The sequence below is a fragment of the Dipodomys merriami genome, unplaced genomic scaffold (genome assembly GCF_024711535.1).
Source record: "Dipodomys merriami isolate MVZ:Mamm:240054 unplaced genomic scaffold, mDipMer1.0.p SCAF_98, whole genome shotgun sequence".
In the NCBI taxonomy this organism is placed as follows: Eukaryota; Metazoa; Chordata; class Mammalia; order Rodentia; family Heteromyidae; genus Dipodomys; species Dipodomys merriami.
This window is the reverse complement of record NW_027206601.1, coordinates 182,594-209,661: the sequence shown is the minus strand read 5'-3', so window position 1 is coordinate 209,661 and position 27,068 is coordinate 182,594. Positions and strand designations below refer to the sequence as shown.

The 27,068-nt window shown below is 46.5% G+C and overlaps 1 protein-coding gene across 3 annotated transcripts; it reads left to right on the top strand.

The window, feature by feature from the left end:
* The first annotated feature begins 615 nt into the window (after positions 1 to 615).
* Upp1 (uridine phosphorylase 1) lies at positions 616 to 23,782 on the top strand. 3 transcript variants are annotated; one of them, XM_070014584.1, is made up of 8 exons: positions 620 to 699; positions 6,473 to 6,537; positions 10,593 to 10,710; positions 13,103 to 13,261; positions 16,139 to 16,253; positions 21,571 to 21,780; positions 22,070 to 22,216; positions 23,253 to 23,782. In XM_070014584.1, exons 2-8 carry the CDS (start codon positions 6,491 to 6,493, stop codon positions 23,390 to 23,392), a joined length of 936 nt encoding a protein of 311 aa, XP_069870685.1. In that variant the 5' UTR covers positions 620 to 699; positions 6,473 to 6,490; the 3' UTR covers positions 23,393 to 23,782. The 3 variants fall into 3 exon arrangements, with proteins under 3 accessions (XP_069870686.1, XP_069870687.1, XP_069870685.1); XM_070014585.1 differs by lacking the exon at positions 6,473 to 6,537 and having other exon boundaries at positions 616 to 699; XM_070014586.1 differs by lacking the exons at positions 6,473 to 6,537; positions 10,593 to 10,710 and having other exon boundaries at positions 617 to 699.
* Positions 23,783 to 27,068: the final 3,286 nt, after the last annotated feature.

Genomic DNA, 27,068 nt, shown 5'->3' with positions numbered 1-27,068 from the left:
AAGGTTCCTGGAGAACCCAGAAACTGACCGGAAAGAGGGAGGGGGAACCAGCGCTGACCATTCCCAGCCCCAGGTTCCTCACCCGTTCACGTTATAAGTTCCCTCCCGCACTCCATTGGTGCGGGTCCCTCTGGGGTCGCCTCCAGAGAGACAGACAGACCGCAAGACAGTCAGACAAGACGGAGGCAGACAGAGCGACTAGACAGAGGGCAGCCTGGGGCCTGGTCAGTGGTGGGTGACCTTGGGAAGCAAAAGAACCGGGCCCATCCAGGTCCCCGTGCTGCAGCAGGTAGGCCCCGCGGCCAGCAGTCCCCGCGGTGCCGGGGATCGCGTGCGTAAGAGCGGTGACTTAGAACCCCGGTCCCGCGGGGTCCGAGGCAGCGGGAGGTGGGCGGGGCGCGGTCAGCAGAGCGGCCGGGCGCCGGGGCGGGCGGGGCCGGCCCTCAGCCGGGACCGGGGACAGTCCGAGGGCGGGGTCTCCGGGGCGGGCGGGGCCGGCACTCAGCCGGACGGGGGCCGGTCCCCGGGCGGGGTCACGGGGCGGGCGGGGCGCCGGGCTGCGACCGCAGATTCCGGTCTCGAGGTGGCCGCGCGCCCGCCGCTCCAGGCGGATCCGCCAGGCTCCCGGGGCCGCTCCAGACCCCCGCGCCGGCCTCCCTCGGCCCCGTGCCCGGTCCCGGCCCGGCGTCCCGGTGCGCGGTAAGGGGTCGGGGCTCGGGTCTTTGCGGAGATCCTGGCCGGCCGCGGGCTCGGACCGAGCGCCGCGTGGCCGTCCATGAGCTCTGTGTCAGGATCGCCGGACCGAGAGGACGCGGAGGATGTGCGGGGAGCGGGGCCGGGGAGGTGGAGCGGCCCGGTGGGCGCTGCGGCCCCGCGTGGTGCAGCCGCCGCGTGGAGAATGCAGCGCTCAGGCCCAGGCCGTGGGAGCAGCTCTGGCGCTCACGCGTGGGGAGGGAGCTCGGGACTCCAGACAACGTGCTCGCCGCGCCCTCCTTACAAACACATTCTGCACCTGCTCTGTGCGCGTGCGTGCGTGCGTGTGTTTGTGTGTGTGTGTGCGCGTGTGCGCGTGCGTGTGTGTGTGTGCGCGCACGCCGGTATTGGGACTTGAACTCGTGCTCTTGCTGGGCTTTTTAACCAGGCTGGTGCTCTACCACTTGAGCCACAGCTCCACTTCCAGTTTTTTGGTGCTTAATTGGAGAAAAGAGTTTCATGGACTTTTCTGCCTGGTCTGGCTTCAAACCCTAGTCCTTACTAGAAGGAATATCCAAAGCTCACTCTTCGCAGGCTTTCTCTGATTATGCTCAGGGCCAGCCATTGTCTGTTCACCTTTCCGTTTGTGTAACTTGTGCTCCTACGTTTTGGGCTAAATAAAGTGGCTCACTTCTCAGCTGATCCACCATTCTTTCTTTCCATTCTTTGGAGGCTAATTTGACCTTCAGGGTCTCCCTCCATGTCTGCAGACATCCAGCGCAGGTTCATTAGGCTCAGATATTGGTTCAGGTATTCACAGCACTGCTGGCCATTATTAATAGTTTAGCTAGAAAAGCTAGATTAAGTGGCTCATGCCTGTAAAACTGGTCACTCCGGAGGCTGAGATCTTAGGATAGCGGTTTGAAGCTAGCCCACCGCATCCAAGCCTGTAAGATTCATCTCCAATCAACTCCCTCCTGAAAAGCAGAAGTGGCTGTACTAAGCCTTAAGTCCAGAAGAAAAAAAAGAGATCAGTATTTCTTTATCTGGTGCACACCCGTGTGTATGTGTAGGTGTGCATGCACACACATACAGAGGCCTGAATTCAGGACCTAGGCTTTTTTTGCTCAAGGTTAGTGCTCTACCACTTGAGGCACAGATCAACTTCTGGCTTTTTGGTGATGAACTGGAGATAAGACTCTCACAGACTTTCCTGCTCACGCTGGCTTTGAGCTATGTTCCTCAGATCTCAGCCTCCTGAGTAGCAAGGATTAAGGGTGTGAGCCTCTGACACCTGACTCTTGGCTTTTTTGTCTAAGTGTGCTTTGATTACATCTACTGAGCTTTATAACTTACTGTAAAAAAGCAAAATGCAAACCAAACAGAAAACTGAAAGTGAAACTTCCAAGTTTTTCTAGACTCTGAAAATAATCACTCAACATTTACTCTTCCTCTTTACTATCCTTCACCTTCTCTTCATCTCTTTTTCACAGACTTACTTCATTCCCAGCTCCACTTCTGGCTTTTTGGTGGCTAATTGGAGATGAGTTTTCTGTCTAGGTTGGCTCTAACCGAGTTTCTCATATCTCAGCCTCCTGAGTAGCTAAGTTTATGGGGTGCTAGCCGTTGGTGCCCAGCTCTTTACTGGATTTGAGCTTGCACTATAGGAATAAAGCAGTGTACCATGTGTACCTGCTGCTCATTGTTCAATAATTAGCATGCCTAATGAGTTTGGTGAATGTCCATTGGTCGTGGATGTGCCAAAGATGTTTTCCTTCTTGTGTGCAAGCATCCTGCCTTGAGGTGTGCAGATGAGCAATGCTTAAACCCAGGAATAGTCGAATTACTCATAGTTGTATGTAATACCCTGACCTCCTGGTTTGGCCTGGGCCTGTGAGTGCTAGCTACTCAGATATCCCAGGGTGTGGTAGAAGAAACACAGACCAGCTCTAACAGACAATAGTCTTGTATAAAGGTGTTGGAAAAAATGATTGACCTGCCTGCATGCACTACTGAGTAGGATCTGCCTCACAGGTCAGTGTAATCAAGGGTCAGAATGAGATGAAGATGGGCATTACAAGGCTTTTCTCTTACTTTAACCATCCATCAGATAGCCATAGCTTCTAGTAAACACTCAGTATTTTCAGCTAAAGTGGCCTTCAGAAGTTTTCTGAAGAAAGTCAGGCAACTGTGATCACAATCTACACATCAGGGTTGTTGTCTTCACTAAGCCATTGGGGAGTTAATAATATATTGCTCAGGTGTGTGACTTTCAAAGGTGATAACTTGGAACAGATAAACCAAGAGAAGATGCTATGGTTCTGGTGGGGCAGATGATTTGACATCTGGGTAGATTCTAGGGAGGTACCAAGGGCTCCTTGGGGAATGAAATCTTTCCATGGTGACAGTTCGTGGTTTGTCATTTGTATAGTCATCTCAACCTCACTACTTTTAGTTTCATTTTGTCATAAGGGGCTTCAAGCTTGGTGTTTTTGACAAAGTAATTAAATATCTTCTTTATTTATCTCTTCCTTCCTTCCTTTTCTTTCTTTCTTTCTTTCTTTCTTTCTTTCTTTCTTTCTTTCTTTCTTTCTTTCTTTCTTTCTCTTTCTTTCTCTCTTTCTTTCTCTCTTTCTTTCTCTCTTTCTTTCTCTCTTTCTTTCTTTCTGTCAGTCTTGAGGCTTGAATTCAGTCTGGTTGCTGCCCTGATTTATTTTTTTCTCAGAGCCAGCCTTCTACCACTTTTTTTTAATCTTTTTTTTTCGGGGGGGGGAGTCCAGTCGTGGGCCTGAACTCTGGGCCTGGACGCTGTCCCTCAGCTCTTCAGCTCAAGGCTAGTGCTCTACACTTGAGCCACAGTGCTTTTTTCTTTTTGCTTATATGGTGCTGAGGAATCGAACCCAGGGCCTTAAGCATGCAAGGCATATGCTCTACCACTGAGTCACCTTCCCAGCCCTCTTCTACCACTTTGAGCCACAGTTTCACTTCCAGTTTTCTGGTAGATAATTAGACATAAGAGAGTCATGGACTTTCCAGCCTAGGCTGGCTTCAAACTGTGATCCTCCTTTCTCAGCCCTCCTGACTTGAGGATTATAGACATGAGACACCAGCATGTGCTAAAAATATAATTTTAAATGATATTTTGGGTAGGGCCCAGAGTTTATGTTTATGTGCATTTTGTCTCCTTGCACTAGTCCTTAGCTCTGTCATCCTCACCATAGCTTCTCCAGTCTGATTTCTAGTAAGGAATCACGAAGGGACCATTACTCCTTCACAGAACATTGTGATACATTGATGTGTGTGTGTGTGTGTGTGTGTGTGTGTGTGTGTGTGTGTGTGTGTGTGTGTGTGTGTGTGTGTGTGTGTGTGTGTGTGTGTGTGTGTGCATGCACAGCAGACTGAATTAAAGGCCTGGCTGCTTTTGCTCAAGTTAGCTCTCTACCACTTGAGCCACAGCTCCACTTTCAACATTTTTGCTGGTTAATTGGAGGTAAGACTCTTTCCTTTGAACTGAGACCCTCAGATCTCAGTAGCTAAGATGATAGGCATGAGATACCAGCACTCTGAAAAATCAAGATTTTAAGGGGAGAGGTTTGCAAATATTTGAGTCTCCTGGGCAGCATATTCTCAGCTTGCAACAGACAGGTGGGAGGGCTCTTGTCACTACCTCGCTCTCACTGTGCATAAGAGGGTTCCTGTACTAGTGCCCATATTCCACCTGGACTATTAGCTCACGTTTCACCAGGTAGCCTCTGGGGACAGGTGAGTTCACAGGGTGTGTTAATTGGTTCATCATTGTCATCCCATGAGGCTCCAGTTGGCACAGGAGGTGACATCTTTCTTCTCTCTCCTCTGGTCTTTATATTGGTTCAAGGCCCCTGTGGATAACCTCAGACCATCACCCCTACCTCCTCCAGTGTGCATGGTCACCCCTAGCCCTTTCTCAACCGAGCTTTCAACTGCCATTGCCCATGAAGTTGTTAAATAGTCCTGGCTAAGCAGAGGGCTGAGATGAAGGGAGGAAGGTCAGGAGGTGGAAGCCTCAAAGTCCAATGAATACCAGGGGAAGGAGGAAGTAGACTCAGGAAGGTGCCAGCAGAGGTGAGGCCAGGACCAGGAAATTGGCTTCTCTGACCACCTGTCTGTCTTAAGGATCCCTGGGGACTGTGACTCTCCAGGATCTCCCAATCCCTTCTTCTCTCAGTGAATAGAAATAGACAGAGATGGCTCAACACCAGCACAGGCAGATTGGGGAGAACATATACCTTGGGAGCCTCTGGCCAAAGCTAGAGATGTGTCACTTCCCTGTTAGGACATGTGTAATACTCCATGAGAATGCTGGTTTTGCCTGGTGGAGATTAGTAGGAAAGTATCTGATCCTGGGACATAGGTAATATGCAAAATGGGTCACAGCTTAGAGGTAGGGAGGAGACCAGCCTGGGGGGTGAGGTGTTGTTTGCTTAAGGCCCTCACCTCTTAAAGTGGCAGTAAATTTTGGTCTGGTGCCAGCTGCATGGGAGGTGGAGAGAGGGTAGGGCAGGAGTGGTTGGAAGTCAAGGCACTGGTCTGTGATCCCATGATAAGGACACCTGGGCCACTCAGACCTAACAGAGACCAGATTCTACAGCCGGGTGATGACTATAGGAGAGGCAGAACACAGAGAAGGACAGTCCAGCTGACCATTGTGGACAGTGCTGCTCCTGATGGTTCCCAGGATCCAGAATAACATAAAAGTTGGGAGCATCTGGTCAGTGGGTACTGCAGAAAGCCTGAAGGCATTGCCAGAAGTGTACAACCCAGATCCTTCCTGAGGGCCAGCACAGGGCCTCTGCCCCCACTGTCCACAGTACCACTCTCTTCCTCAACACTAGGAAAAGCCTCCTACTTTGCTCCTCTGACTGATTATAAATGCTCTTTGTCTGCATTGTGCTTGGATTTGTTTGCTGATGTTACAGGATGAAGGATTGTACTTCTAGGAGAAGTCATTCCCAGGCTGGGTATGTAGTCTGGTGGTAGAGCACTTCCCTAGCAGGGGTGAGGTCCAGGGTTCAACCCTCAGCACTACAAAAAACAACAAACTCTCCTTTTAAAGTTCCCCTGGCAGGGTCTTAATCGCTGGCATTTTCAAAAAAGTGTTTTAGATGAAGACAAGCAAGCAGTGATTGCTGGGGTAGTTTTCCTCTAGATCCAACCACTATCATTTCTCTGGTTTTCAGAATTTACTGAAAATAGCCAGCATATTATGATTAATAACTATGAAAAATCCAGCTCATTGAAAAGGACTTTTTGGTGTTAAGACAGTGGTGAGATACAAGGGGTGAAGTGGGTTGTGGGACTATTAACTGAGATCCAGGAAAAAGGCTACAGCCTACCGACTTGGAATTAGTAGTCTTGTCTTTTCTCTTTCCTTCTCTTCTTTTCTTTCTGTCTTCTCCCACTCTCTCCCCAACCCCCTCTCTCTTAAGACAGCATTGGAGCTTGAACTCAGGGCCTGGACACAGTCCCTTAGCTTTTGCCCTCAAGGCTGGCATGTCTCATTTGAGCCACAGGTCCACTTCAGGAGTTTTGGTGGTTAATTGGAGGTAATAGTCTCAGGGACTTTCCTAGGCAGGCTGGCTTTGAATCACAGTCCTCAGGTCTCAGTCTCTTGTGTATCTAGAATTACAGGTGTGAGCCACTGGTGCCCATCTGTACCAATGTTTTGAGTATTAGCAGAGCTGCACACGACCTTGCTCCCTATTGGGTGGCTTGACTATTCTGTGCAATGCTTTTCTTTCAGGTCCTGCTACTGGGAGAGATGGCAGCTGCAAAAGTGGAAGAAAAGGAACTTGAAAATCATCACAACAAGGATTGATCCTTGTTGGCTGGGGATATGTAGGGTTGTCTTTAATGATGCAATGCTTTGAGCCATTTGCTTTCCTAAGAACTTAACATATGTTAGAGCATTGAAGTCAAATGACACAGGATGAGGGATCAAGGGATTGGAGGGCTCATGTTTCTCATGTCCTAAAAGACCTCTAGCTTGGATCCTGGTGTCTCTGCCCTCAACTTTTAGGACCTGTGGTCTCAGAAGATGAGACAGCTTAACACCTAATTGTGTGTGTTCTGCTATTTGTAGCCACTTTACTGAAACTTAACCTGGGTAGCTAGGATTACAGGTGTGAGCACCAGCACTAGGATTACCAGTATGAACTTCTTAACACAGGCTTTGAGCATGCTAAGCATGTGCTCTACACCGGGCCACACTCCCAGATTCCCTATCTAGACCTGAGTCCATTGACTGTTGTACTTTCTTCATTCTCTGGTTGCCCATCACTTCTGATGGGTGTGTGGGATGGCGCTCTGTCCTGCTGCTGGGGCTTGAATAGGACAGTCTCGGCGAATGTTTGTTAAATGAATACAGAGATAAATTTCCTGGAATTGTGTATAGATAAGGAACATTTTGTCGCTTGCCTCATTACCTTGAAATCCTTTCAAAAGTATTTGACAGCTGGGTGCTGATGCCTCACACCTGTAATTATAGTTACTCAAGAGGTTGAGACCTGAGGATTGAGGTCCCAAGCCTGCTCAGTTAGAAAAGTCTATGAGGTTCTCATCTCCATTAAGCAGCAAAAAGGTAGAAGTGGAGGTGTGTCTTAAATGGTCAAATGCCAGCCTTGACCAGAAAAAGCCCAGTGAGAGGACCCAGGCCCTGAGTTCAAGCCCCAGTACTGGCACATATCTGGTCTCTCTCTCTCTCTCTCTCTCTCTCTCTCTCTCTCTCTCTCTCTCTCTCTCTCACACACACACACACACACACACACATACACACCAGTATGTGGGAGCCTATTACATTCATTATGATAAGGGTCAAAGTTGCGTAGTTAAAACCCTTGTGATCTCATGGTTATACTCTGTTTCCTTCTGCTCTTCCTGGAGTCAAGCATTGAAGAAAGGTTTTCTGTTTTGAAATACGGGACTGAGTTGTCTTCATGGCATCCTGTTGCATCATTTCAGGGCACACCCATGGACGGCTGGTTTTGGGTTTTGTTCATGACATTCTCAGAGAGACCAGGGTGCCACCAGCATATCAAAGCCAGTTGTCATTAAAGGCACTGAACATGCTCTGTGTAGTTGCTTTATAAAGATCAGCATTTCAGAGTTTTCTAGAGATAAAAAAGGCCTTCTGGAATGGTCCTAACCCTCTGGATTTGGGCCTTTAAAAACAAACATCCCATTTCCTTACCCCTTAGTAAAACGAGTTCTGAATTTGTTAGGAAGAGAACTCCTAGCTGATAGGCATGCTTTTCCTGGAGCTGGTTGCTTGCCCCTTAGGAGCAAAGCGGATAGCACTTTTGCCCTGTGTCCCTGCCTGTGGTCACTCACGATATTTTTATCCATCAGCCCATGCTGCACCATCTCCTCACACTTGCCTATAAAGCAGTCGGCTGCTTGCTTTGTATAAATGTTTACTCTCTCTCTTTAGTCCTGTTTGTTTGCCAGAGTTTGGGGCTTGAACTTAGGGCCTTGCATCCTCCCTTAGCTTTTTCACTCAGGTTATTGCTCTACCATACCTCTGCTTCTGGCTTTTTGCTGATTAATTGGAGATAAGGGTTTCTCAGATTTGTCTGCACTGGCTGGCTTCAACCTGTCATCATCAGCTCTCAATAACTATGGTTATAGGTGTAAGCCACTGGCTACCAATTGTCTCTTTAGTCTTTTATACTTTCTATTCTGTAACTGCCTTTTGAAAAAGTTAACATGGCTGGATTAATCTGGACACCACTCTAGTGGTTGAGGGTCAAAAGAGAAACGAGAAATAGTAAAGAAAGTAACAGATGTAGGCAGAGGGAGAAAGAAAGGCCCAGTGTCTGCTGTTAATGCTGACTGCAGAAAGAATTCAAGAATAGATGAAGTAATCTAGAAAACAGAGCAGAGCCAATTCAATGTTGTTTTGCATGCAGATAAAATAAGGCGTAGTCTTGACCTCTATGACATAATTATCATGGAGATAATACTAATTATTTCCTTCCTTCCTTCCTTCCTTCCTTCCTTCCTTCCTTCCTTCCTTCCTTCCTTCCTTCCTTCCTTCTTTCCTTCCTTTCTTCCTGCCTTCCTACATCCCTTGTTCCTTCCCTCCCTCCCTTCCTTCCCCTCCCCTCTTTCTCTTTCTTTCTCTTTTCTCTTTCTTTCTCCTTCCTTTCTTCCTTTCTTTCTTTCTTTTTTATTTCTCTTTCTTTCTTTCTTTCTTTCTCTTTCTTTCCTTCTTTCTTTCTTTCTTTCTTTCTTTCTTTCTTTCTTTCTTTCTTTCGTTCTTTCTTTCTTTCGTTCTTTCTTTCATTCTTTCTTTCGTTCTTCCTCCAGTGCCAATACTGGGGCTTGAACTCAGGGCCTGGGTGCTTAGCTTTTTCTCAAAGTTGGCATCCTGTTATTTGAGCCTCATCTCCACTTCTGTTTACTGTTAATTGGAGATAAGAGTTTCATGGACTTTCCTGTTTGGATTGACTTTCACCTGTGTTCCTAAGATCTCAGTTTCCCCAGTAGCTAGGATTCCAGGCCTGAGCCAAGCACCCAGCTTTGCATTATTGTTGTAATACAATGTGCATAAGGTATAACAAGCATCCTCTGGAGAGAGGGAGACATCTTTGAGGAAGTCACTTTGTGTAATATTACAGGTGTTCCTTGACTTAAGACTGGGTTACACTCCTATAAACCTAATGTAGGTTGAAGGTACCATAAACTGCAGTACCTCTATCTAACTTAGCAAACAGCTTAGCTTAGCAACACAGCACCTTGTGCAGTGTCAGGGAATTCCTCTTGTGATGGTGCCTCTGATCAAGAGCTGTGGAGGCTGCACAACCTTGCTAGGAAGGGCTGCAGTGCATATTATTAGCTCCAGAAAAGATCCAAGTTCAAGTTCAATCGCTTTATTGAATGTCTAGCACTTTCACACCACTGTCAAGTGGAACCAGCTAAATCTGGATTACTTATTTCCAATCACAGGCAGCAGAGACACTTGCTGTCTCTTCTTTTCCTTTTCTCATGAATTAGATTGAGGAAGCAATGTGGTCATTTGGTTCTAGGTATAAAGTTAGATGGAGAAGGAGGAAAAAGAAAGCTCTGATTGCTCTGAGTTCAGGGACTCAGTTCCTGATGGGAAGGAGCCCTGCCTGCCTCTGGAAATCAGAAGACAGGCATTGTTGCTGAAGCCATAGTAAACTCTGGTTTTCAGGGAGCTTGACAGACTGGAATGGGATTGCCTAAGTCCAGCATACTTGCTTTTGTAACTACAATTTCATTGGAACACAGTCATTGTTTGTGTTGTACCTGAGACAATAGCAGACTTGAATGATTTTGACAGAAACATAATGGTCTGTAAAGGTAAAAGTCATGTTACAGCTTCTCAACGCCTATTAAAGCAATGTATTGTGCGCTACACTGACAAAATAAGTGAAAAGATGTCTTCCTTCTCCATTTCTAGTGGATTCAGAAGTGGTAGCTATAGCAATAAGACAAGAAAAAGAAGTTAGAGCTACATGGACTGGAAAGGTTATTTCTGGGTGGTAGGGGTGATTTTCTTTTCTATCCCTGTTTCCTAAAGGTGAACACCAAAATTCCAGGTTTATGTATGAAGTGAACTTGATATGGATACAGTCAGCTATATATAGCAACTGTGTGTGGGTGATTTACCACTGTGATGTCAGTCCTGTGATGAATCTTCTGAATTTGTGCTGGTTACCTTGGAACAGGGGCTGTCAGAAGAAAGTAGAGTTAAGAGGGAGGAGATGGGCTAGTGAAGACCTTGGCAGTATAGGAGTGTCTTATCACTGTGTTCTGATTGTGCCTCACAGGGAACATTGCTGCAGTAAAACTAGCCAGTAGCACCATGATCTCTAAGCCCATTTTCTTATTTCTAACAGTGACTGCCTCATTCAGCTTTCCAATCCAAACCTAGCAACCATGAAGGAAGATGTTCTCTACCATTTCAACCTCAGCACCAGCACACATGACTTCCCAGCTATGTTTGGCGAAGTCAAGGTAAAAGCCCAGGCTTTCATTCTGGCAATTTGCTGTACAGTAATCTCCTTTGTGATATAGCCAGGCCTGCTCACAGATAGTAGAGGTGACAGGTGCATGCCATTTTGTGTTTATCAGATTTTTACAAATGTCTTAAGTATACGAAGTAGAGGAAACTAATATTGCTGCATTGACCTCGATTGATCTTTTACAACTTTAGTATATAATGGGAACTGTACAGATAGGAAACTTCTTGAATCAGGCCAAGAGACTTATACTGCAGGTCTGTTTACTTTGAGGCTCTCAGGAGAATTGCTTGAGACCAGGAGTTTGGAGCCAGCCTGGGCAACCTAGTGATACTGCCATCTCAAAACCTGAATGAATAAGTAAAAATAAAATGCCGGGCATTGGTGGTTCATGCCTGTAATCCTAGCTACTCAGGAGGCAGAGATCTGAGGATTGCAGAAAGTCATGAGACTTTTATCTCCAAATAACCACCAGAAAACTGGAGATAGGCCTGTGTCTCAAAGTGTTATGGTTGTAGACTTGAGTAAAACTGCTCAGGGATAGCACCCAGGCCCTGAGTTCAAGCCCCCCATGATCAACAAGAAAAATAAAATAGAGTAAGTTGCCTAATGCTTAATAGGGAGTAAGGGGATAACAAAATATTTCCAAGAGAAGCAGGGATAGCTATATAGGTAATTTATATTACAATGGTTTGTACTTTAAGGTGCATATTAATACATTCTTAAGTTAATTGTCTCTCAGGGCTTATTTTGCCAAGGATAGGTGTCTACAAAATCTTAAATTCCTCAGTGTTGAGTTATCCTAATAGGCTTTAAAAATCTTCTTAAATGTATTCATTTCTTTGGGGGGAGCAGTTCTGTAGCTTGAATTCAGGGCCTTGTCTTCTTGCTTGTTTTGTCCACTCAAGGCTGAGACTCTACCATTTGAGCCACAGTTCCACTGATAGCATCTTACTGGAAAATTGGAGATGATAACAGTCTTACAGACTTTTCTGCCTGCTCTGGCTTCACATTTCTATCATCAAGTGTCAGCCTCCTGAGTAGGAAGGATTACAGGTGTGAACCACCAGCACCTAGCTAAGTTGATTTTTATTTTACACGTAAAGACTGTATGTATTTACAGGGTACAATGTGGTACTACAGTACAATTCTACAATGTATAATGATTGGATCAAGGTATTTAGCATATCCATAACTTACTTTTATATTTCTTTGGTTTGGGAACATTCATGATCCTCTCTTCTAGCTACACCTAATTGTGGTTAGCCATAGATACCTTCCTGCTCACAAAGGACTTTGTAAATCTCTAGTTCTGGTGGGTAAAGCTGACTTAACACATGGAATTGCAAACTGGAAGAAAGTCAAGCTCCACCATCCAACCTAGAGCTGTGTACAAAGATGCTGAGCCCAGGGCTAGGTATCTTTCAACATCCAGTACTGTTATTGGTTCAGTGTTGATGTCTAACTCTAGGGAATTTTCCAGGTGCCCTTTTTAGTGTTCTGTTTGTTTTCTGTTCAGTATTGGGGCTTGAACTCAAGGCTTTGTTCTCTGTTTTGCTGAAGGCTGGAGCTGTACCACTTAAGTCACAACTCTACTTCTGGCTCTTTGCTGGTTATAGAGTGTCTTGGATTTTCTGCCTAGGCTGGCTTCAAACTTCAATTCTCAGATCTCAGCCTCCTTGAGTAGCTAAGATTATAGGCATGAACCATTAGCATGTGGATTCTGGGTCTTCTGTCATTAAATCATCTATCATGATTTATATTCCAGCTTATGGATATCTCATGTTTAAGGAATACACCATTTCTTTTATCTTCAGATTTCCTAAAACTAGTGCTCTCATTTCCATCACTATATATGTTTATATTTATGAATATATCTGTAATGTATATTATCTATACATTTATATTTTTCAAATGTTTTCTTGCATGAAACGTCACAAGTTAAGGATTTTACTTCTCTGAGTTTATACCCACAGTTGCCTAAACCTCCCCAACTATTTCTGACCATTGACTCTTTGGCACTCAGGAGGTAACTGGTGGTCCATTTTTCAGATGGTCTGTAGGACACTGGTTGTAGGAAGAGTGGAGGAGAGTGAAGAATTCCTACCCTCCAGCCCAATCTCAGGCCTCCTGCAGTACCCCTCATGGAGTTTTGCATTGTTTTCTGAGTTACTCTCTCATGAGCAGTGAGACCAAGATCAGTGCTTCTGAATCTGGCCAGGCAATTCGTTAAAGCCAATTACCCTTCCTTCCTCCCTAGTGCAGTAGGTGAGGCAGAACCAGGGAACTTGCATTTTGACCAGGTTCTTGAATAACCCTGAAGTTCCTGGTGAGAATGCTCGGCTCTGAACACCTGTGCTGAGGGCGTCCTTGTTCTCTGGTTGCAGTTTGTGTGCGTTGGTGGAAGCCCCTCTCGGATGAACACCTTCATCAGGTATGTGGCCACACAGCTGGGTCTTGACCGTCCAGGAGAAGAGTTTCCTAACATTTGTGCAGGGACCGACCGCTATGCCATGTACAAAGTTGGACCAGTGCTGTCTGTGAGCGTGAGTACCATCCACGCCCTTGGGCTGGGTCTCTAGGCTCTGGGGTCCTGCCTCCCCTCACCCTTACACACAGACAGCTGGCGCCCTACCACCTGCTGACTGTCAGTGGTGGGATCCAGGTGAGCCTGAAGCAGTGGGGATGAATGCGACCAGGGCTGTGACTTTAAGACTTTGTCTCCCAGAGCACCTAAGCACACAGATCCAAACACAATGCTGTGCACATAGTGCGTGTGTGGCAGGGGCAGGCAGTGCAGGAGCCCAGCTTATGTGAGGAAACGGAGGAGGAGCTGCAAGGGTGCAAGGGGAGCTAGGGTAGCAGGCCTCCAGTCCTCTCTGCCATCGCACAATGAGTGACTTACTTCATAACAACTGTACACACAACTGTGTGTGTACGTGACAGTACTAGGTTTTGAACTTGGGGCCCATCTCCCTTAGCTTTTCTGCTCAAGGATGACACTCTCCCACTTGAGCCACAGCTCCACTCCTGGCTTTTTGGTGATTAACTGGAGAAAAGTTTTACAGAGCTTCCTGCCCTGACTGGCTTTGAACTGTGAGCCTCAGTTCTTAGCCTCCTGAGTAGCTGGTATTACAGATGTGAACTAGCAGTGCCCAGCTGAGCCAAATTCTTCTTCTTCTTCTTCTTCTTCTTCTTCTTCTTCTTCTCCTTCTCCTTCTCCTTCTCCTTCTCCTTCTCCTTCTCCTTCTCCTTCTCCTTCTCCTTCTCCTTCTCCTTCTCCTTCTCCTTCTCCTTCTCCTTCTCCTTCTTCTTCTGCCAGTCCTGGGGCTTGAACTCAGGGTCTGGGCACTGTCCCTGAGCTGCTTTTGCCCAAGGCCAGCACTCTGCCACTTGAGCCACAGCACCACTTCTGACGTTTTCTGTTCATGTGGTACTAGGGAATCGAACCCAGGGCTTCATGCATGCTAGGCAAGCACTCTACTACTAAGACATATTCCCAGCCCTGACTTCCTGCTTTTTTAAGTAGTTTATTGGAAATAAGCATCTTAATGGAGTTTCCTGCCTGGGCTGGCTTTGAAGCATGATCCTCAGATCTTACCCTCTTGAGTAGCTAGGCTTACAGGCATGAGTCACTGGTGCCTGGCTGTAATTCTTGAAGGGTTCCTTTTCCCCTAGGGCTCTACTACATAGCCACTGGGATGGCAGGGGCATCCTGGGGGTGGGGGAAAGGTTTTGCAAGGTGGGAGGAAGGCTGTGCAGACACCTCAAAGGGAGAAAATGGCAGATGTGCATTCACAGTAACGTGTCCGGCTGGTGTGAGCAGTGTCCAGCCAGCCACCTACTTTGGCAGAGACAGAGGGGCCAGGGATAAATCTGAGGGGATAAAAAATGACCAGTGTGGTGCGATGTCAGAAGGGGCTGTTTGTTACCCAGCAGGAGCTGCGATGTCAGAAGGGGCTGTTTGTTACCCAGCAGGAGCTGCTGCGACCTTCCTACTGAGCTTCATTCAGATCCCCAGTACTGAGTCTTCAAAACTTTGTATGGAGGTCGTGTATAGGATAGATCTGAGGATTTTGAATCTCTAAAGTAGATAGTTGTAAATCTCCACTTTAAAGATCATCTTCTATTGCCACTGTGATAAGTTCATTCCATTGGCATGCACTGCATAAAATATAAACAGAACACAGAAGTTGAAAGCCTCAGTCCAGAAGACCACGTGTACACTAAGAACATGCAGCAAAGTTTATTGTCAGCAAGCTGACAGACTGACCCTCTCTGGCCAGGACAGCACTTGTGCTTGAGCAAGGGGCTAGGGGGCTGAGGTGGGGAATTTTACTAGGGTTGGGGGTACTCTGTAGTCTGGTTTGTGTGGGATGTGGAGTTTGTGAGATGTGTGAGAGCAGGGGATTTTGTTTTTTTGGGGGGGGGCTAAGGTTTATGGTTGCAGCGGCCCTGTGTCACCTGATAAGGCCTGAGTCAGCTAATTTCAGGGAAGGGCCTGGGTCACCAGATTCAGGACAGGCCATACTTTATTGACATCAGGGCCTCTGATAGTGGAGTGGCTCCTAAGGTGGAGGAGGTTAGGCTCACAGTAGTCACCTCAGCCCCTGTTATGCTCCAGGACTCCCTGTGAGTGAAAAACCCTATTTGTACTGTTTGTTTTTCCTATATGATATATAAACTAGGCACAGCAACAGCTGAACAAAAATAACCTATAATAGAGTAATTATAGCAATATACTGTAACCAAAATCATGTGAAGCCAGGCTCAGTGGCTCAAGTCTGTATGCAGTCCTTACTTCTTGGAGATGGGTGAGTGATGGATCACAGTTCAAGTCCAGGCCAGCCCTGCTGACCTCCCTACCTCCAATTTGGAAGACTTCACCTCTACCAGTGACTTGAGTTTTATGGTGAGCACCTGGTCATCTCAGTGAAGCCAGGAAGCCCACATGGAGAATCACAGTCCAGGCTGGCTCAGGCATAAAGTGAGACCATATAACCAGTGCACAAAAGACTAGTGGAGCGGCTCAAGTGGTAGAGGGCCTGCCTAGCAATGCAAGGCCCTGAGTTCCAACCCCAGTACTGCCCTCTCAAAATGTTATGTGAATGTGGCCTCAATTTTGATCTCTTGCTTTTCTGCAGAATATTTGGTCATACAGAACTGATCCTTCTTGTTGACTATGGGTAACTAAAAGAGCACGGAGTCTATCTTCTGAAAAAGGATGACATCTCTTTGGTTTTCTTTCTGTGATAGGGTCTCATCAAGTAGCCCAGGCTTGCCTGAGATTCACAATCCTCCTGCCTCTGCCTCCAGGGTGCTGGTATTCCTGGTGTTTTGCATCTTGTGTGGCTAAGAAGAGACATGTGTATGCACTAAGGTACTGCCCTGGACTCAGTTTTGGCATTTTTCTCTGGTTTTAGCATGGCATGGGCATTCCATCCATCTCTATCATGCTACATGAGCTCATCAAGCTGCTGTACCATGCCAGGTGTTCCAATGTCACCATCATACGAATCGGCACTTCTGGGGGCATAGGTAAGGACTGTAGAGGGCCCAGAGCTCCTTGTAGTAGCACCACCATGGTGCAATGCTGGGTAGACCGTCTCCTACCTTGGCTTTGTTGAAGAAGAGCTTATTCATGGAGAGTGGAAAGGAAGCTTGTTCTGTTGCAATGTCTACCCTGTCCTCCAGCTGGACCACAGAGATTGGTAGCAGAAAGGAGATACACCTTGCACACACAGAAGTATGTCCTCTGGGCTACTTGGGACCTTATTTGCCTGGTTCCCTTTTTTCTTTATTTTTTATTACTATAAAGGTGATATCCAGAGAGGTTACAGTTTTTTTTTTTTTTTGGTCGGTCGTGGGGCTTGAACTCTGGGCCTGGGCGCTGTCCCTCAGCTCTTCAGCTCAAGGCGAGCACTCTACCACTTGAGCTACAGCGCCACTTCCAGTTTTCTGGTGGTTTATTGGAGATAGGAGTCTCACAGTCTTTACTGCCCGGGCTGGCTTTGAACCTCGATCCTCAGATCTCAGCCTCCTGAGTAGCTAGGATTGCAGGTGTGAGCCACCAGCGCCCGGCTGAGGTTACAGTTTCTTAAGTTAGGTAATGAGTATATTTCTTTTGAATGATGTCACCCATTCCCTCACTCTCTCCATTTCCCCCTCCCATCCTCACCCACAAGTCATACTGTTCATTTTCCACAGTGTCCAGTGAGTACCACTGCTGCATTTGTTCACCCTTTGCCCCTAATCTGGTTCCCTTTTTATTCTTTCTCCTGTCCTCCACTCATTCCCTGTTGTTCTTGGGGCCCATGATGAGAAAATCACAAAGCAACCTAAGAGGGAAAGACAGGAAGATACAAAACAAAGGGAAAGGTCCTTAAATGAGGTCCCCAAAACTTCCCAAGTAGGCACACTGGTAGCTCATGTCTGTAATCCTAGCAATTCAGAAGGCTGAGATCTGAGGACTGCAGTTTGAAGCCAGCTCAGGCAGGAAAGTCTGTGCAACTCTTATCTCCCATAAACTACTCAGAAAAATCCAGAAGTGGCATTGTGCCTCAAGTGGCAGAGCACTAACCTTGAGCACAAAGAGACTCAGGGACGGCACCAGGATGTGACTTCAAGCCCCAGAACAGCAAAACAGCAGCAATAACCAAGAGAGTGAAAAATAATAGGATTTAATGAAAAAGAAAAATGCCAAAGACTGTGGAATTGTGCCTCTAATACTAATCACAGACCACAGACTGGGTAAACTTTATTTCAGTTGGTCATGGGGCTTGAACTCTGATAGAAGCTGACTTACTTTAGTCTAATCATACCATACCTCATATGATGTAGAGGTGGTATAGACTGTTATACTCTGTTCTTTAGGGAAAGACATTTTTTTGAAAAGAAAGTCTGTCCATGTACTATACAGATGCAGTTTCCTTAATAATCTTTTTGTTTTGGTTGGTTGTGGGGCTTGAACTCTGGGCTTCGGCACTGTTGGTGTGCTCTTCAGCTCAAGGCGAGCGCTCTACCACTTGAGCCACAGTACCACTTCCAGTTTTCTAGTGGTTTATTGGAGATAATAGTCTCACAGCCGTAACTGCCCGGGCTGGCTTTCTACCATTATTCTCAGATCTCAGCCTCCTAAGTATCTAGGATTACAGGCGTGAGCCACCAGCACCCGGCAAGCTTTAATAATATTCATTCCACCTGTGACCCATTGAATTCTCATGTGAAACCTGGGAATTTACTTGGGATTTTTGTTTGTTTGCTTGCTATTGTTGAGGTAAGGTTTCAGTATGAGGCTCAGGCTGACCTTGACTCTGAGATCTAGAAGACCAGCTAGAAAATCCATCCTTCTTTCGTTCCTTTTCTATGCCAGTACTAGGGCTTGAACTCAGGACTTTGCTCTCAGGGCTTTTTTACTCAAGGCTTTTGCTCTACCACATGAGCCATACCTCCATGTCTGGCTGTTGACTGGGTAATTGAAGAGAAGGGTCTTAATGAACTTTTCTGCCTAGACTGGCTTTGAACCAAGATCCTCAGATCTCAGCCTCATGAATAGCTAGGATTATAGCATGACCTACCAGGACCTGGCTAGCAGGTATTCTTGAGTTCTTCTTGTAGAAGAACTCGGGGTCTTGCTGTGGCTAGGCAGGCACTCAACCATTTGAGTCACACATTTTTTGCTTTAGTAATTTTTCAGGTATGCACTTGAGCTTTTCTGCCCAGGTTGGCTTCAGTCCCCAGTCCTAGGAATCATCTTGCCCAACTTTTGACTGAGATGGACTCTTGATAACTTTTTATGTGAGTTGGCTTTGAACTAGGGCCTTCCTGAACTTTGCCTCTGAAGTAGCTGGGATAATAAGGCATGAGCCACCACTAATGGCTGTTCTTGAGTTTTTGTTCTGAGGGAGTATTTTTTTTTTTTTTTTTTGGTCCGGTTGTGGGGCCTGAACTCTGGGCCTGAGCACTGTCCCTCAGCTCTTCAGCTCAAGGCTAGTGCCCTACCACTTAAGCCACAGCGCCACTTCCGGCATTTTTTTTCTTTTTGCTTATGTGGTGCTGAGGAATCGACCCAGGGCCTCAGGCATGCAAGGCAAGCGCTCTACCACTGAGCCAACTTCCCAGCCCCTGAGGGAGTATTTTTTAATTGATGATCAGAAAGAATTTTGTAGAAGTCATGAAGCTTGAGTCTCTCTTTGAATCTCAAAACCCAAAATTGATGAACATCACTGAAAACAAAGTGTGACAGACATGGTGTCCTCACAAGCTGTGACTGTTAGGGGATAAATCATAGCCTGGTATCTGAGTATTATTGGCACCTGATCAGGAAGATCTTGGGGCTACAGATATCTGACAGATTTGACAACAGAAGCATCCCCACACAGCCAATGACATCTCCTAGGAATTGTGCCCACAGAAGCTGACATTGGGGCCTGAAGCAGTGGCACATCCCAGACCCTGTGAGTCCAAGGCACATCTGGCATGTTCTTCCAGAGCTCCATCCTCAGGGCTCAGGAGAATGGCTGGGCAGAGGCTCAGGCTGCCCAGTTTGGCCCAGAAAGGTGAGGGCAAGGGGAAGTCAAGCTTGATGGAAAGTAGGTCTTAGCAATCAGCTATGTTTTTTGTGTTTTGTGTAGTATTTGGAAATGTTTTAATGGTTCATGGGAAATAACTGGCAAATCTCCCAGCTGACTAGGAAAAGGTTTCTTGATTTATATCTCCTCCCATCCTGACCTTAAAATGAATATTTAGCAGTGGATGCTGGTGGCTCATGCCCATAATTCTAGTGACTCAGAAAGCTGAGATCTTGAGGATCACCATTTTATGCCAGCTTGGATAGAAATCTCTGTAAGACTCTTACTTCCAATTAATGAGCAAAAAGCTGGAAGTGTGGGTGTGGTTCAAGGGATAGAGTGCCAATTTTGAGTGAAAAAGCAAAGTGAGAGCTTGAAGCATTGAGTTCAAGTCCCAGATGAGCACAAAACATATAAACACAAAAATAATACATGAAAGAACTGTATTTGAATTGCTATACAAATATTGAAGTCTGCCTGGTTTGTAAATAATAGACATTTATTTCTCAATTCTGGAGTTTGGAAGTCCAAGATGAAGACCGTAGCTGGGCGCTGGTGGCTCACGCCTGTAATCCTAGCTACTCAGGAGGCTGAGATCTGAGGATCGCGGTTCAAAGCCAGCCCGGGCAGGAAAGACCGTGAGACTCCTATCTCCAATAAACCACTAGAAAACCAGAAGTAGCACTGTAGCTCAAGTGGTAGAGCGCTCGCCTTGAGCTGAAGAGCTGAGGGACAGCGCCCAGGCCCAGAGTTCAAGCCCCACGACTGACAAAAAAAAAAAAAAAAAAAAAAAAAAAAAAAAAAAAAAAGATGAAGACCGTAGGAGAGTCAGATCTGATGAAGACCCAGTTCGTTCTTTATGGAATTTTCACTGCTATGACCACACAAGTGGAGGGAAACATCAGGGCTGAGTACTCTTGTTTTCATTTTGCTTTGTGTCAGTTCTAGGGTTTGAACTTAGAGCCTTGAACTTTCACTCTGCTTCATTTTGAACCCATGCAGAGTTGGCACTCTACCACTTGAGCAATGCATCCAGTCTGCCTTCTTCCTGGTTCATTGGAGATAGAATCTCTCAGATGTTCCTTCCTAGGCTGGTTTTTTTTTTTTTTTTTGGTTGGTTGTGGGGCTTGAACTCTGGGCCTGGGCACTGTCCCTCACCTCTTTGGCTCAAGGCTAGCGCTCTACCACTTAAGCCACAGCACCACTTCTGGTTTTTTCTGCTTATGTAGTGCTGAGGAATCGAACCCAGGGCCTCATCAATGCAAGGCAAGCACTCTACCACTGAGCTACTTTCCCAGCTCCTAGGCTGGTTTTGAACTGTACTTCTCAGGTCTTAGTCTCCTGAATAGCTAGGAGTACAGATGTGAGCCACTGATGCCCCCGCTTTGAGTTCTTTTTCTGTAAGGGCATCAATCCTATTCATGAGGACTCAAATTTCTGGGACCTACCCATGTCCAGAAACTGCAAAAGCCATCCTTGCCTTGGGGGCTGGGTAGGATTTGCAAGTACAAGTTGGAATGTGGGGAGACATACATTCAGTCACCATAACAGTGGTTAGGTTCCATTAAAGTGACTACAAACAAAGTAAGGAGTAGAATAACATGCTTATAAACATGAAAATAGTTCACAAGGGTTTGCTCAAAACTGGAGACACAATAGGACCTAATGATGCACCAGTCCTAGAAGAAAAGCAGGTTGGTCAGAAGTTGGTAAACCATGAAGTTAGCTTTAGGATGCCTAGGGTTTATTATACTGTGCTTAAACACTAACACAATAAAGAACTAAAGCAAGAATGAACAAAGTAGTGATGTTCACATTCATGATGGAATGCCAGGCCATGGAGAAAATAGTAAGGGCCAGAAGACACACCTTTGAGAGGGGCTGTAGAGATTCCTGGGCATTTCCAACGCTCTTGGTGCTTTTGTACATTGTCTTCAGTGTTTGCGTGTGAATTAATAATTAAGAGAAGCATTCATTCCACCATTTACTTTGGTGGTGGTACTGGGGCTTGAACTCAGGGCCTTGAGCGCTTGCTTGGCATTTTTGCTCCAGGATAACAATCTACCACTTGAATCTCACATCTAGTTCCAGTTTTTGCTGGTTAGTTGGAGCCAAGAGTCTCAGCTTTGTCTGTCCCAGCTGGCTTTGCACTATGATCTTCACATCTCATTCTACAGAGTCATAAGGACAGTCAAGGTGCACATGGATTATAGTGTTTTCTCCCTGAGCTGTGCTGTGCACTGCCTGGGCCTCTGGCACAACGGTGACATCTGCTTCTTCCTCAGGTCTGGAGCCTGGCTCAGTAGTCATCACCCGGCAGGCAGTGGATGCCTGCTTCAAGCCAGAGTTTGAGCAGCTTGTCCTGGGGAAACGGGTGGTTCGAAGTACTGATCTGGATGAGCAGCTGGTGCAGGAGCTAATGAAGTGCTCTGCGGACCTGAGCGAGTTCACCACTGTGGTGGGAAACACCATGTGCACCTTGGACTTCTACGAAGGTGTGGCGGGGGGGGGGGGCAGGGGGGGGAAGCCTGAGTGAACCTTCAGACCCAGGATCCCTGCCCTACTCTGATCCCGCTTCACATGTTCTCTGGGCTGGGGTGTCTGCACCTTGTCTGTCTCCCAATCTCAGCATTTCATGGTGGCTATAACAGTGGCTCTGAAGCATGCACAGCACTTGGGAGCAGGCAGGACCTGTGTGGACTTCCCCTGCTTCCATGCTGGGTGTGAGTATAGCACCACCATGTGGTAGCAGTTGACAATACAGAGCCCCTGTGTCTGCTGCAGGGCAAGGCCGCCTGGATGGTGCCCTCTGCTCCTACACAGAAAAGGACAAGCAGGCCTATCTTCGAGCTGCCCATGCTGCTGGCATTCGAAACATCGAGATGGAATCTTCAGTGTTTGCAGCCATGTGCAGTATGTGTGGCCTCCGAGGTAAGCGGGCACAGGATAGCCTCGGGGCCTCTTCTGCCATCTCTGCTCTGCAGGGCAATCCTGAAATCCAGGGTCCCTCCCCCTGCCCCAGCCCAAGATGTTTCTGGCTCTTATCGACTTTGACTCACAAGTCAGTATCTGACTGAGCCCTTGTGGACAACGTCCTATGATTGTGACAGGACAAAGACTCCCCATAGTACAGAGAAGGTGGTCCTGAAGAAGATCCATAAGCTCAGATACAGGCTTGCTGGCTAATAAGGTTCCTTGAACCTACCAATGCCTTGGCTTTAAATGCTCTCTGGCCTTTTGAATGTGGAGGTCTTCAATGCAGCTGTCCCTCCCAGAAATCCCTGCATCAAATCACTTTAGCAACCTGTAGCCTTCCAGGCTATTCAGGACAGCTTGGAGCTGGCCCTGGAATCAACTTGGAAATTTGTTCCTTTTTTTGGGGCGGACTAGGGTGTAAAATCACAGTTTCATGCCTTCCTTTGCCAAGAAGGTGCTCTACCAAGTGAGCCATGCTTCCAGTCCTTTTTATTGCTTTACATATGTCTCAGATAGGGTCTGGAGTTGTTTTTCCAGGCCAATTTGCATTGTAATCTTCCATCTTTCTTTTAACTGTGATTATCCCAGCGAAACACCACAACCTGTTTGTTGAGATAGGATCTTGTCATTTACTCCATTGGCTTTGCGCCAGTTTTATCCTAATGTCCATCTCCCGGGTGGCTAGGATTACAGGCAAAAGCCATTGCATCTGGCCTAGTAGGACTTTTCTTTTGGAACGAAGGAAAGCGATGGGTAAGACATAGGGCAAGGTGATTTGTGCAAAGGCAGAGCTTCTAGAGTTCCTGAGCTGGCTGGAGTGCCTTTCCCTGCCTGCTTCATCCACCCATCTTCTGCTGGGTTAGTGTGAGCACAGAAGACTTCCCTAGGGGGACACTCAGGCTGAGGCGCACAGCTCCCTGCTCTGTCTGATTCATGTGAAGGAAGCTAGGGATCTGGGACTTGGTGTTGACATGGCCTTTGCTTCTGGCAGCTGCTGTGGTGTGTGTCACCCTCCTGGACCGCCTGCAGGGGGACCAGATCAGCAGCCCCCACGAGGTGCTTGCTGAGTACCAACAGAGGCCACAAAGACTGGTGAGCTACTTCATCAAGAAGAGTCTGAGGAAAGCCTGAGGCCCAGCTCTGCTTCCCAGAGACAAGATGTTGCCAGGGCTGTCCATTAAAACTGGTGTGCAAAGTCCCCTTTTGTGTGATTTGGAGTGTGGGCTCGTGGCCCGTGCCTGCAATCCTAGCTACCCCAGGAGGCCGAGAGTACATTCTCCCCACAGAGCAGGGATCAAATACCCTACTCAGCACTACCAAGCTTCTTGATGAAGACAGGGTCTCACTAAATTTTTTTTCCAGGCTCCTCTGAAAGTGAGGGATCCTTCAGGTTCTCCAACCCCTCAGTCACTGGTTTCAAATTGCTGCCTGGGTACATGGGATTACATGAATGTGTTCAATTTCTATTTCATATCCTAATTTGATTAATTTTGAAGAAATAATAAAATAATTTGTATGTCAGATGGATGGCTTCATGTGTTCATCTATTCTCCAGTGATGGCTTACTATTTAGCAAGATTACATTAGATGCTATGCTTGAACAGGATGAGATTTCATGTCACTAACTTTCCTTCAGATCAGTCCCATTTAGTTTGGAATCTTCCAATGAAATAGGAGACGGTGCTACTCAAATTTAGTTTGAGCCTGGAGCCAGTGGCTCACACCTGTAACGCTAGCATCTCAGGAGGCTGAGTTCTGGGGATCTTGGTTTCCAGCCAGCCTGAGCAGGATGAGGTGAGACTTGCCGCCAGTTAGCCACCAAGGAAACTGGAACTTGAGCAGCATTTCACGTGGTAGAGCACTAGCCTTGAGCCTAAAAGCTAAGGCCTAAAAGCACATAGGCCCTGAGTTCAAGCCTCAGGACCAGCATACACACACACAAAAAACCCCTGAAACAAACAAAATGTTTCACTAGATGCTTGAGTTTCTGTTACGTTAATCTGGTTCATTGTGCATGCATCTTATAATGATTTACTCATAATGTGAGAACAAGGATACTGTGTGGAGCTGAGCTCCTCAGGGCTTCAGGATGCTATGTGCCAGGATGCATGGCCACAGTGTGAATGAGAAAGAGTTTGCAGTAAGACCCTCACCTTTGCAACACTGGCCTCCTGGGCCTGAAAACTGTGCCATCTCCTGCCAAAACACTTCAGCTCATGGCAAGCTGTGTGAGCTGGCACAGGCACAACTTTCTCCTTAGCAAGATGGAATACCAATGTCCACGTCACCAGACTGTAGGGAAGACTTTAGGGAAGGTATAAAGGACTTGGTAGAGATCATGGCCCACAGTAGCTTCTCAACAGATACCTAGATGAAGATACAGCCATGTTGGCATCCTGGCCTGGTTGTGGTCTCCTTAATCAGAAGGCTTTGCTACATGTTTTCCCCTTTTATTTGCCAATATCTCCTGGATCTTTAATTTCTACAGATAAGACTATGAAGGGAATGCTACTTCTTATCTCCCACAGCAAACAATTCAAACCAAAAGCCGGTGGCTTTATATGCTATGTATTTTCACATACTTTTGCAAGAGGAAAAGGGTCTTAAGTCAAATCAAGTCCTCTCATGAGCAAACTAATACATGGAGTTGAGGAACTCTTTTCTCCTACACCTAGACTCTCAATCAAAAATGAAGTATGACCTGAATATCTGTAACTCAAGAATGGTTCATTGGTAGGTAAGGGTCTAGATGGCACTGTCTTAATAAACATAATTGCAGTGGTGAGTGTAATAGTGTCAGGACAAAGCCATTATTTTCAGAATCAAAGACTGGTCAGAATTTGTCTTTCTTGTGATTTGATTGCTTTCCCCTTTAAACACTAGGAGGTCATTTTATCTCTTGTGGACAATTTGCATACATCGACACTCATAACAAGACAGGACTTAATCACATGAGTTTCTTTCCTGCCAGTATCTTTTTGGGAAGAAATGACAGAGGCAGGATGTGTTCCTTGATCAGGCAAGAGGAGGGACTAATGTTGTAAAGTAAAACCACTTGGAAGATCCAGAGAAGCCACCTTTTGAGAGGCCAAATTGGGAGTCTTCATTAAAAAGTTGGCATCTGCAGGCAGACTCCTGTCGCAAAGACTTGCAGTCCTGTGAATACACTTCACACTGTTAGAAAACTGAGTCGGGAGACCAGAGAAGAAATAAAGAGCAGAAAAACCATACCAACAACCCATATGAACCACAATGGAGGCCATGTTGATCAGAGGAGAGTCAGGATATGGACACAGCACATGAGGCCTGGCTTAAAGGCTTCTGAGCTGTCTGCCCTAAAATAGTGTCACGTCAGGGGACAGGGCACAGGAAAGTTCAGAGCACGGTCCAGTAACACATCATCCAAGTCCCCACCCCTGCCTCTCCCATTTCAGGCATGCCCAGCACCTGGGGGGGGGGTGGGAATTCCTCTTCCTTCACCTGGAAGTCAAGATGGCCCCAGTTAAACCCAGTATGCTATCCACTATGTGGCCATGATGGCACTGGTTAGACCCAGCATCCCTACTTCACTAAGATGTCAGAGATTGAGAGAATTGCAGTTTTGACTCCAGCCTGGGGAATCAATTCTGGGGCTCTTGTTTTCACACAGTTTTAAACACAAATGGGGTCAGGTGGAGGTGGACTGACCCGCTGGGCAAACTCAGTGATGCTGAACACTATCTTTAAAAGCTGGAGTTTACTGGATGGACAGACTGGTGCTAACTCAACTTGGGAGTGAGCAGCCCCAAACTCAGGTAGCTCCATGTTTATAAAGGCTAAACATGCATTCTGTTAGAGTAGGTGCAAGCAAGCTGGTGTAGAGAAGTGAACCTTAGCAGTTATTTTGCAAGTGCATAAACCACAAACATTTCTGTATCAATTAAAACCACAAATATCTGGGTAACAATCTCGTGACCTCTACAGGACATGTTCCATGAAGGATTCTAGGTGCACAGCCCCTAAGTTCCTTGCTGGTCATGTTTGTCTGCTTGGCCTGCTGGGCATTTTGTCCACTGAAACTTGGGGATAGTGAAGGAAAAATAAAGGTGAAATGCTCTTGCCATGGCTGCTATCTTCAACTGTCTAATGGAACAAAGATGACAAGTCTTCTTCCAGTAACCCGAATAAGTGCCCAGGAGGGCAACTATAGAAGAATTATTTGATCTCAGTGAAATGATGGGTGAAGAGGATTTATATTACCTAGGGCTCTGGCATTTGACTGATTATGTTCCGTGATGTCAGGTCATTTCCATGTTTCCCTGTGTTTCCCTTCATCAGTGTACTTAGGGATTTAGGCAGGTACTTGCTTTGGAAGAACTGTGATTTTGGTGTGACTGTCTTTAGCTCTTTTTGCAGCTCAGTGTCTCCCTCCCTAGAGCACTGCCCTGGGTCTGGTGTGGCCTCTCTTTGATTTTTCCCCAGGGTCCTGCAGTTGTGCATGGTGACTCCAGTCCCTCCCAGCAGATTGAGGGTGTATTCCCTGCCTGCACAGAAGCCAGCCAGCAGCTTCCCATATAGATCAAGGCTGTTGCACAGGAGACGTTTCAACACTCAGATTTCAAGGCTTGTGGAATGGTCCGTGAGAACACTTCCAAACCTAGCCCCGAGCGGGACCTGTTCTTCCTCATTCTGCAAAAAATGACCTCCAAGCCTGAAAAGATTTCATCTTCAAGTAGGATAGGTGGAAGTCTCTGCCATTAACTAAGGCAAAGAAAGAAAAGCACCCACAAAAACCATGTTATTGCTGAGAAATTATATAAACAGACTA

Excerpts from the sequence above, each read along its gene's own strand:
- Upp1 (XM_070014584.1), top strand. The coding sequence starts at position 6,491 with ATGGCAGCTGCAAAAGTGGAAGAAAAGGAACTTGAAAATCATCACAA. Across the intron at positions 6,538-10,592 it reads GAACTTGAAAATCATCACAA|TGACTGCCTCATTCAGCTTT; the intron begins CAAGGATTGATC and ends TATTTCTAACAG. Across the intron at positions 21,781-22,069 it reads CACCTTGGACTTCTACGAAG|GGCAAGGCCGCCTGGATGGT; the intron begins GTGTGGCGGGGG and ends TGTCTGCTGCAG.